This window comes from Halyomorpha halys, unplaced genomic scaffold (genome assembly GCF_000696795.3).
Source record: "Halyomorpha halys isolate HHAL.00 unplaced genomic scaffold, Hhal_1.1 Scaffold914.1, whole genome shotgun sequence".
In the NCBI taxonomy this organism is placed as follows: Eukaryota; Metazoa; Arthropoda; class Insecta; order Hemiptera; family Pentatomidae; genus Halyomorpha; species Halyomorpha halys.
Window position 1 is genome coordinate 203,723 of NW_027104636.1, and position 14,598 is coordinate 218,320.

The 14,598-nt window shown below is 30.8% G+C and overlaps 1 protein-coding gene across 3 annotated transcripts; it reads left to right on the forward strand.

Moving 5' to 3' along the window:
• The first annotated feature begins 3,654 nt into the window (after window positions 1-3,654).
• LOC106687101 (uncharacterized) lies at window positions 3,655-14,563 on the forward strand. 3 transcript variants are annotated; one of them, XR_001344123.2, is made up of 11 exons: window positions 3,672-3,726; window positions 6,848-6,907; window positions 7,845-7,931; window positions 8,172-8,264; window positions 8,534-8,626; window positions 8,847-8,939; window positions 9,160-9,273; window positions 9,492-9,605; window positions 11,171-11,266; window positions 11,487-11,579; window positions 14,322-14,563. XR_001344123.2 is itself a non-coding variant. In XM_014430793.2 (10 exons), exons 1-9 carry the CDS (start codon window positions 3,673-3,675, stop codon window positions 11,261-11,263), a joined length of 801 nt encoding a protein of 266 aa, XP_014286279.1. In that variant the 5' UTR covers window position 3,672; the 3' UTR covers window positions 11,264-11,266; window positions 14,322-14,563. The 3 variants fall into 3 exon arrangements, 2 of the variants coding, with proteins under 2 accessions (XP_066901972.1, XP_014286279.1); XM_014430793.2 differs by lacking the exon at window positions 11,487-11,579; XM_067045871.1 differs by lacking the exons at window positions 6,848-6,907; window positions 11,487-11,579 and having other exon boundaries at window positions 3,655-3,726.
• Window positions 14,564-14,598: the final 35 nt, after the last annotated feature.

Sequence of the window (14,598 nt, forward strand, 5' to 3'; positions counted from 1 at the left end):
TTGGCCGTATTATTTTAGTAAATAATTGTATACGTTAAGATTCTGTCCAAGGGATAATTTAGAACGTCGGTGTAGTAGGGAATATAATTGTCTCAGTCGGAAATTTAGCGTTTTACGTTTTGTCTTAACATGTCCCATGTCAACCTTCTGTCATAAGTAATTCCTTAATAAATTACAGTTTTTGTCTGTAGTATAGGGTAATTTTCTATGTAAACTGAAGAGTATGTTTTGTGACGTTAAAGTAAATTTGACATGTTGTGACTTGGTTAGTCTTTATTTTGCATTTAGTACACCAGGTCTGTATGTTGTCTAGACTTTGTTGTAGTATTAGTGTCGCCCGTAAAGGGTCAGTTGTTCCAGTGATGATCGCAATGTCGTCGGCATACGTCACAGTACGTTCTCGTCTGTCGGTAAGTAATATTAAACGCGAATATTACAGAATAAAACCTAGAGAGATGCAGCAGATATTAGTTTGCTTGATGAATTCGCCTAGCTTTGTCGGACAGAAAAAAGCGGTCATGAAGAAATGATTGTAGAACTAAATAGTAAGTGCTTTGGAGAATCGGCTATAGCTTGAAAAGAAGGCATTGGTGCTATACCCGAACAAACTCCTAAGTCATATCCAAAATTGCTCCAGAAGCTTATTGTTTTAGTTCAATAAATCCAATTGGTGATTGGGTAATATGTTTTATACAATTTTGTGATAATAATTGTTATGGTTACGGTTACTTTGGTAATTGGGTACCCAGACACCCTTTCCAATTTCCACTTTTATTTTTCTCAGCCGGACGTCTACTGTATAAAACTGTGGCGCGAAGCGCCGAGGTTCTTTCTCAGGTGGCTTTTTGATATTACCTCTTTTGGCTGGAACATTTTTACAACGGAGTTGTTTACTGAGAGATTGTTTTTTTTTTCTTCATGATGTTATGAAATTAATTGTATGTATTTATACTATTAAAGCAAATCACTGAAAATTAGATCAGTATCTATAAATTAAAAGAAATATTACTGAACTACGTCAAAAAAATGTTACTCCATGTGATATAACCTGAAACCCTATTAGTCTGCTCATAGATAATTTTAAACGAAGATATCTATCTGACCATAATCAATATTGATATTTAAAATGTCTAAAAGCAAATTTAGTGTGCCAGTGACAGTCTGAAATCGAAATTTCTGCCAGTACTGTTGTTAAATTGCGGTCAGGATTCCAACCTAGTGTTGATGGTTGTCAATGATTGTCCGACGATAGTGGAATTGAGATTGGAAGGAACTGCATAGGAGATAGGGCAGAGAATTTTTAACGATAGTCGCTCCAATAATTCCCTCAGCTCTCAATAAGAATTGAAAAATAATATTAAAGTTATTCTAATTATTTATAATTTTTATAAAGGTATCAATAATGATTAAAAGAAAAATTATTCTAATGATTATCCACGACTGAGAAATTAGTCTTTAAAAATTGAAACAGTTTTATTGTTAGGAAGCAACTAGGATTACTAATTGTACCAGGATCTCTGTAAATTTACACAGCCTTTTACAATAAATTTATGAATAGGCTATACTTATAATTACTATAATACTTATAGTAATATAACACTTAAGTATCGGCTCTCACGATTCCGTTACCGGCTATATATTTATAAAATGAAAGGAGAAGAAAAAATCCAAAATAAAAAAATCTCCTTAAAAACAATAATTACTCTGGTATCAAATAGTCTTGGGTTTCGGCACTACTTGAGTATTGGCGAAAGAAAAATGTTTAAAAAGAGAAGAAGGAATAAGATCTGACACCCTTGGACTACTGTAAAATACTGGGTTTATTACTATTATTATTATTTTTTTTATTTGGTACCCTGCTGAAAAAGATTTAAATTATATTCAATTTAGTATTGAATATAATATCAAATTATATATCAATTTAGTAATTGATACGTACATATAGTGAGGTATGCTATATGTACTGCTGGGAATGAAGGATACCTTGGATTGCCTTTTGGCATTATAAGGTTAGGTGAAGGGTCCGTTGAAGGTTGTAAACATAGTTAGCTTACGCCAGTGGATTATTGGAACGGGGAGGGGCTGTTCCGCTGGTAGGGTTTTGTGGGTTTATTTTTTTTTTATTTTATTTTTTTTTCCCGAACCCTCTAAAACAGAAATAAAAGTGAAATAGTAAGTGCATTACTGTGAAAAAAGATAAGTAATTCGTGTTGTGTCTTACCTTTTGCTACCTTTGGTATTTTATTTTTGCTACCTGTTATATTTAATTTTACATATGAGCTATCCATTCAAGGAGCTATTTTGAGTCCGGAGGTGAGGGGCCTCCTCGTGTTATATCACATATAAGATAGAAATAAAAATAAATATAAAAAAATAAAAATAAAAATGGGTTTATTGTGTTCAGTACATCTCTTTATATACATCCGATCAGCTAATCTACTCAGTCAGCTGATATCGAAGTAACAGCTGATTGTAACTCCCCCTACCAGTTTACGAACAATCCTCGGAAACTTACACTGTACAATATAATTACAAAGGAAAATAATTTATGAAAACTATTTACAATATAAACAACTTCCTATACCAATACAAAAGTATAAAAAAAAACAGAACCTCACTACACATAAAAGCTATGTACATAAATTAAACTAAGAAAGAAGAAGACTCCTGGTTCAATAAAATGAACAAGATAAAATAAAAAAATTACAAAAGTCAAAAATAAACTACCAACGTTCCCGATGTATCCGTGGATTCACCAGATGATGGACTCAACCTCCGGTTGCTTTTCCGTATCTGTGCGCATTGATCTTCATTGGTTCGCCCCGGCTCACAGCATTCGAAGCTTACCCAACGCCACCCTATATGGTATACCCCAGGGATTCTTGGATGACTCCTCGACGATGAATCGATGAAGCACAGTGAGGGTTATTATTTAAAAACTATTTATATTACAAATTTTAAATTGTATTTATTGAATCCATATACATTCTAAAATATAGCAATAGCGAAGCATTACCGGGTCAGCTAGTATAAATTACTACTACTATAAAATATTTTATATAAATAGTATCCTTTTTACTGGGTAATCTTTCAGATAAAAAGAAAAGCAAACTAACAATAATTTTAATATTATTTATAAGAATTAAAACAAAAAATTATTTTCTTCAGATTAAATTCCAATTTAACGGAGTAATGTTAAAATATATACTAAATGTATATACTGAGATAATATAATGTATATATGGAGGTTTGAGAAAATAGTTAAGAGTAAAAAATATTTATTTAAACAATATTATTATACAACACGAAAAAATAATTAATGTATGCTGTTTACCCTAAAATATACTTTAAAATTAATTTCACTCTCTTTATTATGAGCTATGAGTTTAAGTTTTACTCTTAAATAAAGTAAGTTATCACATCAACAAAAATAGTATGACTAATGAAATTACTAAATCGTGAATAGGTTTTTATATTCTACACTTTCAAGGTCATATGTGAGGATAAGTAAAGGTATATTTTTTCTAGTTCAATTAAAATCTAAATTTTCAATCGTAAAGAATTTTACTGCTAACGACTGTGACCAGGCAATGAATAATTTATGTATTTACCCTTTCCCTCATCTTAGTTCTAGAAATACAGGATACTCAATACTCATCGAGAATCGGCACTATGAAGGTAATATTATTCCTCTGCATCCTAGGAGTAGCCCTCGTTGTGGCGCAGGTATTTCAATTAAATGTCTTATTTTAAAGTGCTAAAGATAATAAAATGTTTTAACAATTTACAATATGATCTAAGAAGAAATATATATTGGATTGCATTTTTTCAAAATCCTATCTTTAAGGTTTTAGATTGATCATTTGTGAATACATTTGATATTTGGCTCTAACGACTTCTGCCCTGATGTTGGTGATTACATTTGCATTTTAATATTAATACCTGGAAATGGCGTATTTATCATCTGCCTGGGTGGCAATGAAATATAGCCATATCTATATTTTTTTTTTTTAATTCTAAAGAATCTATAAATTTCTGTAAATTAAATTGCCCATAATTCACATTATCCGCAAAAAACCGATCCTTCAAAATTATGATGTTAAAGAAGAAAGTTCACCCGTATTAGAGTATAATTTAGTGTAAAGTAACTGAGTTAGTAATTGAGAAATGAATAGTTTTAATGTGATTTCTTTCAGATTTGTTAATAGGTGCACTGCTGAATCTACAATCAGAAAGGATTAGGCTGATAACTTATAGATATATAGGCCACCTTGTTTATAAAAAAAACATTTTTTTTTTTATCAAAATAGAAATTTGGTTGTTCAAAAACATTGAAGTATTTTTGGCGAAAATTTGTATGATATGGTATTTTAATATTGAGCAATGATATTTTAAAACATCGTTGTTTTTCTAGTCGTAATTTATCTCTATCATGTCGTTAGCGTGAAGGTTGGAGGTACTTTATTACTCGACGACATTGTTGATAGGAATCTATTTATACTGTAAATTTTTGGTTTTCATTTAGTTACTTTTGGAAAAAAAAAATGAAAAATTTGGACAAAACAACGAAGTATAGAAAACATTGGCTTAAAAACATCGATGTTTAGAAAACATCGGCTTAAAAGATGTTTTGGGTAAAACATCGATGTTTTCAAAACATCGGCATCGATGTCGCATCCCTATTAAAGTATACTGTAAGGCGGTCGATAGATTTACGACGAAGGGTAAAGATGATTTGATGGGGTATGTTGGAATTTCTTTTAATCCTCCAATTACGACACCATTCATCGAGGGCTGTGATATGGGATTGGAGAGTTTGTTATACAATTAAAGGATTATTATTAACTGCGAGCACCCATGTGTTATCGGCATACGTGGTAAAGATAGTGTTAGGATTGGTCGGGATGTCAGCTGTATAGACGGTGTAGAGAATGGGACCGAGGACACTACCTTGAGGAACATCAGCGGACTGAGAATAAAGGGATAAATAGGAGTCATTGTGGTTCACTTGGAATAATCTATCAGTGAGAAAGGAACGGATGGTGAGAAATTATGTGAGAGGTAGGAATTTACGGAGTTTGTAAAGCAGTTCTGGGTGCCAAACTCAATCAAAAGACTGTTTTCGACTACATCGAAAAAGACTCCCGCGCAGAACATTCCGACATTCCAAAGAATACGAAACAACGTTTCGAGGATTTTGCCGTGGATCGGTAATATAGAGATAGAATAGGTATTAGAGGTGGAAACACGGGATAGAATGTTACCAAGGGAGTTAGATGTTCGGCATCCCCATCGTTGGTGTTTAGTGATATAATCTCCTCCAGCAATGAAGCGCGGTCCGAGGGTTTGGAATAAGGAATCAAGAAGATTATAAGAAAGGTTATTACCAGGAGGACAGCATACAGCTGAAAAGGTAACATGGAAATTGGAAATGGATCTGGGGCTTGTGAAGGGCAGTTAATGTTACTAGGAGCACTGGGTGGGGGTTGGGCTCGGCGTGATATTTTCGAAGCTGGGGCATGTGGAGCCCAGCCGTGTTGGTTTTCAATGGTACTTGGGACGGAATGTTTATCGGAACAGATGGGCGAGGTAGAACGGAATGGATGTTACGGGCCCTGTTTCATAATGAAAGCGAATAGTATTAGTTCATAGTACAAGTGTAGAAACTAGTGTGGTAGTAATACTAATACTTATTTTTTTCATGAAGGGGATGACTATTAGTGATATTACAGTAATTAAAAAATACTATTGTACAAGTCAGTGTAATTGATTTAAGATAAATCTACAAGACTAATAGTATTAGTTTGTACCTTATTATGAAACAGGGCCCTGGTGGTAATTTCACCTGTAAGGGTAAATGTTGGAGAGGATTTTGATGACGTGGAGGTTGAGGTTGAAGATGAGAGGTCAGGGGCTTGGGTTTAGAAGTTTGAGGAGCCTGACGTTGGGGCTGTTGTTTCTTGAAGGTGATCTCGGAGTATGTCCGAGTTAATTCTTTAGTTCGATCCAATATTTCTCAAGTAGAAGGACGTGGTTCAATGAAATGAGCTAATTTCTCCAAGTTTAAGAAAATATTCAATTTTTGGGTTTCAGGTAACAGGGAGTGAGACTGGTCAGGGTCTTTTGATGCCATGAAATAAGATCTCTGCTTGTGGAGACTTTTTTACCCTTCACAGCCTCTGTAGCTCACTGTGTGGTCTTTTTCACATAGAGGACATTTCGCCGGTTCGTCTCGAGTTTTCTGACGGGCGTCAGTTGCGTGAAGTTCAACAAATTTAATGCACCTGGCCAGGTGATGGCAATAGGTCTTAGTATGCCCAAAGTTTTGACACCTGGAGCACTGAACAATGATTGGTTTTTGTTTAGGCTCCTCAAATTTGATAGTTGAATAATCCAACACCCACTGACCTGGGAGCAGCGTTTCTGTGGCGCTTTTGAAGAGTACACCTCTTTAAATGTTGCGAGTCTGTTTCGCATTGTTCCGATATTATATATACATATAATTATTTAAAAAATCACAAACCTAAAACAGAAAAAAAAATTTTAAGAAAAAGACTAGTTATAAATTATATAAAAATATTAAAACATTTTTGAAAATAAATGACCCTGGAGAAGAAAAAAAAAGTCTTTGGATTTGAACTTGCGACCCAAGGGAGATTGGAGTACTCAGCGACTTGACCGTGAAATATGTAATATTAAGATAAGACCCCCTAGGGGAACTTCGGGAAACATTTTTTTCTAGGTTTTCATCAAATAAATTATTATATTAAAATTTTTGTTTATTTATTATTATTTTGCAATATTTATAATACTTTTTCTTAATGTTTTAATAATTTCTCTATTACAGACGATGACTGCTGCTGTACCCCTACGATCAAATTTTCCACTGGATGTAGTGACTGCAATGGTAAGTTGACAAACTGAATTTTGACTTACTAAATTATTCTTTATTAGAAACTCTTGGATGATTAATATCAAGGTGAATATTAATAAAAATAAAAAGAAACGGTAAGCATTTCAAATTCAATTCAAGGTTCAATTCGTCAATTGTTATGTTTGACCTATGTAGGAAACAAAAATAATAATAATAATTAAGATTTTTTGAAATTATATTATATTAGATCTTATGAGTCATACAAAATAGAAATCTTATTAAAGACTTAGTAGTACATTGAGGATTAAAACAATATCCTAGAATATTAAAGTGGAAAGGTATGATATACAGGAGATTAAAATCATAAGATGTACAGATGCCTTGTCAGCACTCAAATTAAAGCTTGTTAAATGTACGATAAAGTAGTTTACAACGTTTATCTTCGTAGGAACAGTATTTTTTATATTTGGCAAAATAAATTCACAAAATCTTGATTTCTAGTTGTTTGGACAGCCTTTTTGGATTTATGGAAAACAATATCTCAGGAATTATTTGACATACAGATGTCTGCCAGCACTCAAAATAAATTCACTATCTACTGATTTGCCAGTGCATTTTTTTTATGAAATTTTGCTTTTTTAAAAGCGATATCTCGAGAACTATTGAACGAAAATAGCTCAGTTAGGAGCTAAACTTACTTAACTTTAAATGATGTTCTCAAAGGTTTTCTAGTGTTGTTAATAACTTTAAAGATATTGAGCTCAGAAAGAAAAAATATTTTTTTTTTTAATGTTTTGAAAAAGCAGTCATTTTGTATTCCTTGGCAGAGTAACCACTTCATTTCCAAACTTAACTAAATTGTCAAGACAAAATTATATTTGTCAAATGTTAAATTATATTTATTTATGATAAATCCTAAACTAACTAGTATAAATTCTACATTATCTTAATTATCATTGTATTACAACAGGATGGTGAAAATGATGAAATCAGAACAGATGATGTTTCCTTGCCTCCTGATAACATAATGAGAACCACTCAATACCGAGACCCTGAGGTAAGTTCAACAAGTCATTAACAGATAATTTCATTTAATAAAAAAATTATTTAAATATTTTTTCTTTATTAATAAAATTCTTTATTTTAGTTACATTCTTAAATTTCCTACTGGTTTGGACAATACATACTAGGCACTTAAAAAGTAGTCCAGCAAATACTTTGGCAATTAGAATGCTAAATTAGTTATAATATCAACTATGGTTTCAACAATATCTTAATAATTTCTTTATTTTAAAAGGATGATTTTGAAAATGAAGATAACAATGATATGCTATACAATTTTATCTACGACATGTTAATCCCTGAGAATGTTCATCAAGTCATTAAACAGGTAACTTCATTTAATAAAAAAAAAATTGTTTATATATTTTCGACTTTATTAAAATTCTTTATTTTAGTTACATTCTTAAATTTCCTACTGGTTTGGAAATTACTTATTAGACACTTAAAAATTAGTCAAACAAATATCTTGGCAATTAGAATGCTAAATTAGTTACAATATCAACTATGGTTTCAACAGTATCTTAATAATTTCTTTATTTTAAAAGGATGATTTTGAAAATGAAGATCAGTATCTTAATAATTTCTTTATTTTAAAAGGATGATTTTGAAAATGAAGATAACAATGATATGCTATACAATTTTATCTACAACATGTTAATCCCTGAGAATGTTCAACAGGTCATTAAACAGGTAACTTAATTTAATAAAAAAAAATTTGTTTAAATATTTTCGACTTGATAATTAAAATTCTTTATTTTAGTTACATTCTTAAATTTCCTACTGGTTTGGAAATTACTTATTAGACACTTAAAAATTAGTCAAGCAAATACATTGGCAATTAGAATTCTACATTAGTTACAATATGAACTATGGTTTCAACAGTATCTTAATAATTTCTTTATTTTAAAAGGATGATTTTGAGAATGAAGATAACAATGATATGCTATACAATTTTATCTACGACATGTTAATCCCTGAGAATGTTCATCAAGTCATTAAACAGGTAACTTCATTGAATAAAAAAAAATTTGTTTAAATATTTTCGACTTAATAATTAAAACTCTTTATTTTAGTTACATTCTCAAATTTCCTACTGGTTTGGAAATTACTTATTAGACACTTAAAAATTAGTCAAGTAAATACTTTGGCAATTAGAATGCTACATTAGTTACAATATCAACTATGGTTTCAACAGTATCTTAATAATTTCTTTATTTTAAAAGGATGATTTCGAGAATGAAGAAAACAATGATATGGTATACAATTTTATCTATGACATCATGTTTATCCCAGATATTGAGATAATCCCTGAGAATATTCAACAAGTCATTAAACGGGTAACTACATTTAAAAAAAAAAATTTTGTTTAAATATTTTTGACTTGATAATTAAAATTCTTTTTTAGTTACATTCTTAAATTTCTTACTGGTTTGGAAATTACTTATTAGACACTTAAAAATTAGTCAAATAAATACTTTGGCAATTAGAATACTACATTAGTTACAATATCAACTATGGTTTCAACAGTATCTTAATAATTTCTTTATTTTAAAAGGATAATTTTGAGAATGAAGAAATCAATGATACACTATACAATTTTATCTACGACATCATGTTTATCCCAGATATTGAGATAATCCCTGAGAATATTCAACAAGTCATTAAACAGGTAACTTCATTTTCTTAGATAAAATACATTTTATAAAAATTAGAAAAAAAATGTTTATACTTAATTGTATATAATTTTCATATAAGTAAACCAAAATTGGGGTGAAATATATGCCTTTTTCTCTTCTTGAGCTCATAGACTATAACCTTCCGTCAGCTTCCTCACCATCTTCTGCTAAATGGCCTTCCTTTGTACCTCAGTTCATGATCAAGAGCTCATAAGTCTACAGGATGTTGAAGCTGATGCATTTGTATTCTGTGTCTTTTTTAATGCAAAGAAGCTCTTTGGTTCGAAAGTCCTCATGCCTTGTGAGTTATAGCTAGATCCAGTGGCTCAAGAGCAATCACTTCACTTCCAAACATAACCAAACTGTCAGGAAATACATTGACAAGGGTGTCCGATTCGGCTAAAAACCTACCACCAGTTCCATTCATTACTTGTATCCACCTGGATAGTGGGTTTCCATTCTCTAGAGTTTTTGTCGACCCTTAGCTACAGATTCACAGACAAAGCTAATGAGTCCTCCCTCGTTGAATTATGTACCGTCAGGTCTTTTCTCTGAAGTAAAGGTCAAGAGACTCCCCTCCACTAACTCATTGCATGCACAAAGATTTACTGGAAATTAGAAGCAAAGTCATCCTGTGCATTGCACAATTCACTTTAGTCAGTTTGAGAGATTCTTGTTCATTGAAGGAGCACATCATAATGCACATTCATAACTACTCTTTTATGTTTGATCATGGATTAATAAAGTGACCTTCTTCAGTTTAAGACGCAATTAAAATCTGAGAATAAACGAAGACGAGAAATAATAAGACAAAATATGAGGGTAATTAGAGCGAATGGAGAAAGACTAGAGCAGGTCCAGAATTACAAATATTAAGGTGCTCATCACAACGAAAGCGGCTGCATTGATGAGGAAGTTTCTCAAAGAATCAACGCAGCTGGAAGAATACTTAGTTTACTTCGAAGGAGTTTCCTGGACAAAAGGGAAGTGATGAGAAAAACTAAAATAATGATGTACAAATCGACATCTCTCCCTATTCTTTCCAGCTCTACCGAATCGTGGACCCTCACCTCGAAACACAAGAGCCGGATCCAATCCATGAAGATGTGGTACCTTCGAAAGGTGGAAGGAAGGACACAGCGAGATAGAGTATAGAACAGTACCATTCAGACTAACCTCGGAGTCATACCGGCTGAGAGCATCCTAGAGGCCATAAGCTAAGATGGTTCTGACACCTCCTTCGGATGTATCAGGAAAAACATACCAGAAAGACATATGAGACTCGCGTGGAGGGAAAAAGGTCAAAAGGAAGACCACACATTTCCTGGGAGGAGAGTGTTAAGGAGGCGGGATATGGACTGGAGTAGGAAAAGGGAGATGATCCAAGTCTGGTCCAGACTCTGCAAATTGTAATCCCACACAGCGCAAATGGTAAAGGGGATAAAATGATTATGATGATGATGATAAGACAAAATGTTAAATTATATTTATTCATGATAAATCCTAAACGATTTACTATAAATTCTACATTATCTAAATTATTACTTTATTTTAACAGGATGGTGAAAGCAATGTAAACATAATATACGAGCTTAGAGTTGACTTTATTCCTGATAACATAACTGGAACCACAATTCAACAAGTCATTTAACAGGTAACTTCATTTAATAAAAAAAAATTTATTTAAATATTTTTTCTTTATTAATAAAATTCTTTATTTTAGTTAAATTCTTAAATTTCCTACTGGTTTGGACATTACTTATTAGACACTTAAAAAATAGTCAAGCAAATAATTTGGCAATTAGAATGCTACATTAGTTATAATATCAACTATGCTTTTTAACAGTATCTTAATAATTTCTTTATTTTAAAAGGATGGTTTAGAGAATGAAGAAAACAAAGATATGCAATTCAATTTTATCTACAACATGTTAATCCCAGAGATAATTTAGGACCTCTACAGAGAGGTAACTTAATTTTCTTAGATATTGTTAGGGGTTCTTAGAATAACAAACTGTTTTTCTAACCACCTAGTAGAACCTTATCCTTTTCAAATCTATTATGGTACTAACAGAAATTATACAAGTGAATTACTTTGTGGTAAATAAATTAAAGTTAAGTTGAACAAACACAAAAAGAATTATTCAACAAATTACTATGCGATTTTTGGATAATTTATTGAAACTTTAAAAACTATAATAATAACATTTAAAATTGTATAAATTACATAAAAATAAATATGTACTTTTAAATTCTACTGACGAATTGCCATACCAGTATTGCCGTTTCATCTGAAGAAAATCACTTGTCCATATCCTGAAATATCCACTTAACACAAAAAATATCCACTACCATTACTCGCTTTTGAGGAATCAGAGACGTCGTTATAACTGTGACTATATGATTGTTAAATTTATAATTGTACTGTTGCACTAGCTCTGTAAGAGTACAAGTAATATCAGTAGTAACTGTCACATGCATACACCTTGACAGTGAGCTATCCCGGAATTTCATTGCAGTCATTGCAGCAATAGTGAGATCCATATCTATGGTATAACAGTCAATACAAGATTTACTGTCATATTACTACTGCACTGGGTCTGGTGTGGCAGTTAATAGTAAAAGTAATATCAGTAAACAAACAGTCACGTTAACTGCCATATAAAATGCCATGGCAGAGAACTATCTTAGAATATCAACCCCAAGCCTAAAAAATAAATCTCTCGAGACCCTAAAATTTTATCCCTCTCACCCCTAAAAATAAATCTATCCTGTACCCCAAATGGTCCAGGTACCCCTATGTTCTTAAATTCAATGTATGGGGACAAAAACAATAAAAAAACAATAACTAATTAATTGTTCAAGGTCTAGTGCGACACTAAACTAGCACTCTACATGCAATGTAAAACAATTTCTTGCGAAATTACCCGCCATCCACAAAAGTAAAACAAACCCACATTGGCGTTACTGTACCATGCAAACAACAAATAACAGTAAAAATAAAAATAAGTTGAACCCAATCAACAAAATCCTCTTGAACATTGAATTTTCTGACTTTAAAAATAATAATTCTGATTCTTCAATGAAAGTTACATTTGCCACGATAAACTTAAAAACAAGCTTTCATATTAAATCTAATTGAACTAATCAATTTACAATAAATAAAAAAGAGATAAATCAGCGGCCTTAACAGATATAAAAAAAGAAAAATTGAGGCGTAAAGGGTGAGAGTGGACCAACAAATGAGAAAAAAAAAATTTTAAATAATGTAATAATTGTTAGATTATTTAGACCAGTAATGACAGTAATCCTTAAATTTTTGTTACCGATGTTGTCGTAGGGATGAAATTAAAAAAAATATTAATTTTTTTACCATAAAATTAGTTTTCAACTTAATTTTCTCAAATCCTCAGTTTAAATTCTTCACCCCATACTTAAAATCTCTCCTCTTAGTTACGCCCTCATATTCCATAGACACATCCAGTTTCTTCTGTAGTTAAACAAGTACTTTGATAATTCGAACACTTTCATTCTATTATGTGTTAAATATGTCATCTATCTTTTCAAGTATATTTAACCGGACTATGTTGAAATAAATTAAAGAAATGGCTTTCCTAACATCTCGATACGGTAAGTTCAATGGTAGGCTGCTCAATAACAATGATACTTATAGATCAATTTTATATTTCTGTTAAATCTTAAGTTAATTTTAATTTATAAGGGTTTTCTGGGTCTGAAAAATATTTGTTGAAGAAATCAAATCCTATAGTTTTCGGTCATATAAAGATTTAGTTTTTAAAAAAATCTTCCCAGATGGCGTTACCATATGATTGACAATAATAATAAAGCACTGTGAAAGATTTCTTGCCTATCGCTGTAAGCACCTTACGTTCTGTTGTAGAAATTACAGCTAAATTCTGTTATTATGAAGACAATTTACCTAAAGAATTTTAACAGATTGAAGTTCAGTTTTTAATATTTTAAATAATAGTATTTTTGATTTGCTTATTTGAATTTTTTTTTTTAAATTCCTTTTCCAGTTCGTTATTTTATAGTTACAACAGATAACTTTTTTACATTCAATCTTTTTTTTATAGCTTTTCAGTTGCTTTTTAATATTTTCCTCTATTTGTTTCATATCATAATATTTTGACAATCCGTAATAATTGTTAGTTATTTGTTTAATGTTTCTTAATTCCCAACTACAAATTTTATTTCCAGTTAATTATACTTTAAATAGTATTATTTTTGTATGTTTGACACTTCTTTTGTTCACTTTAGTTTTTTTTTTCATGTTTGAATTTTTTTCTTTTATTTTTTATACTTAGATTTTTCTATTTATCATTCTTTTTTTTTTTCTGTTTCCCTTTTTAGTTGATTTGTAATAATTTTCTTTTTCTATTTTTTTATAGTGGAATATTTTGAAAATCTGTAATTTATTGTCAGTTATTGTTATTTTTTTCCGACTATAAATTGTATTTTCAGTTAGTTTTATACCAAATAGAATTATTTTATTCTATTTTTATATTTGTAACTTATGTTTTAGTTTTTTAGTTAATTATATCCCAGTTGATATCTTTCCTTTTCAACTTATTGTTAGATTTTTCAGTTCTTCATTCTTATATTACCTCAGTAGCAATCATACTTACAGATCAATTATTTATTTTTATTTTTTAGTCCTACATTATGTTAATTTGTTTACTCTTTAGGTCTGAAAAAGATTAACTGAAAAAAAGAAAATGTATTTTTCCCTCAGTGTTGTGAAGAATTCCACTTGAATGGCATTACAACATAATTGTCAATTATAATAATAATGCACCATGAAGGCACATTTCTCCATCTATCGCTATTAACATCTTCGTTTAATTTATAATATAAATATTCTGCTATTACAAAGACAATTTATCTACAAAAATCTTTATAGATTGTATTTTCAGTTAGTTATATTTCAAATAGCACTATTCTATATAAATATATAAAATTTTA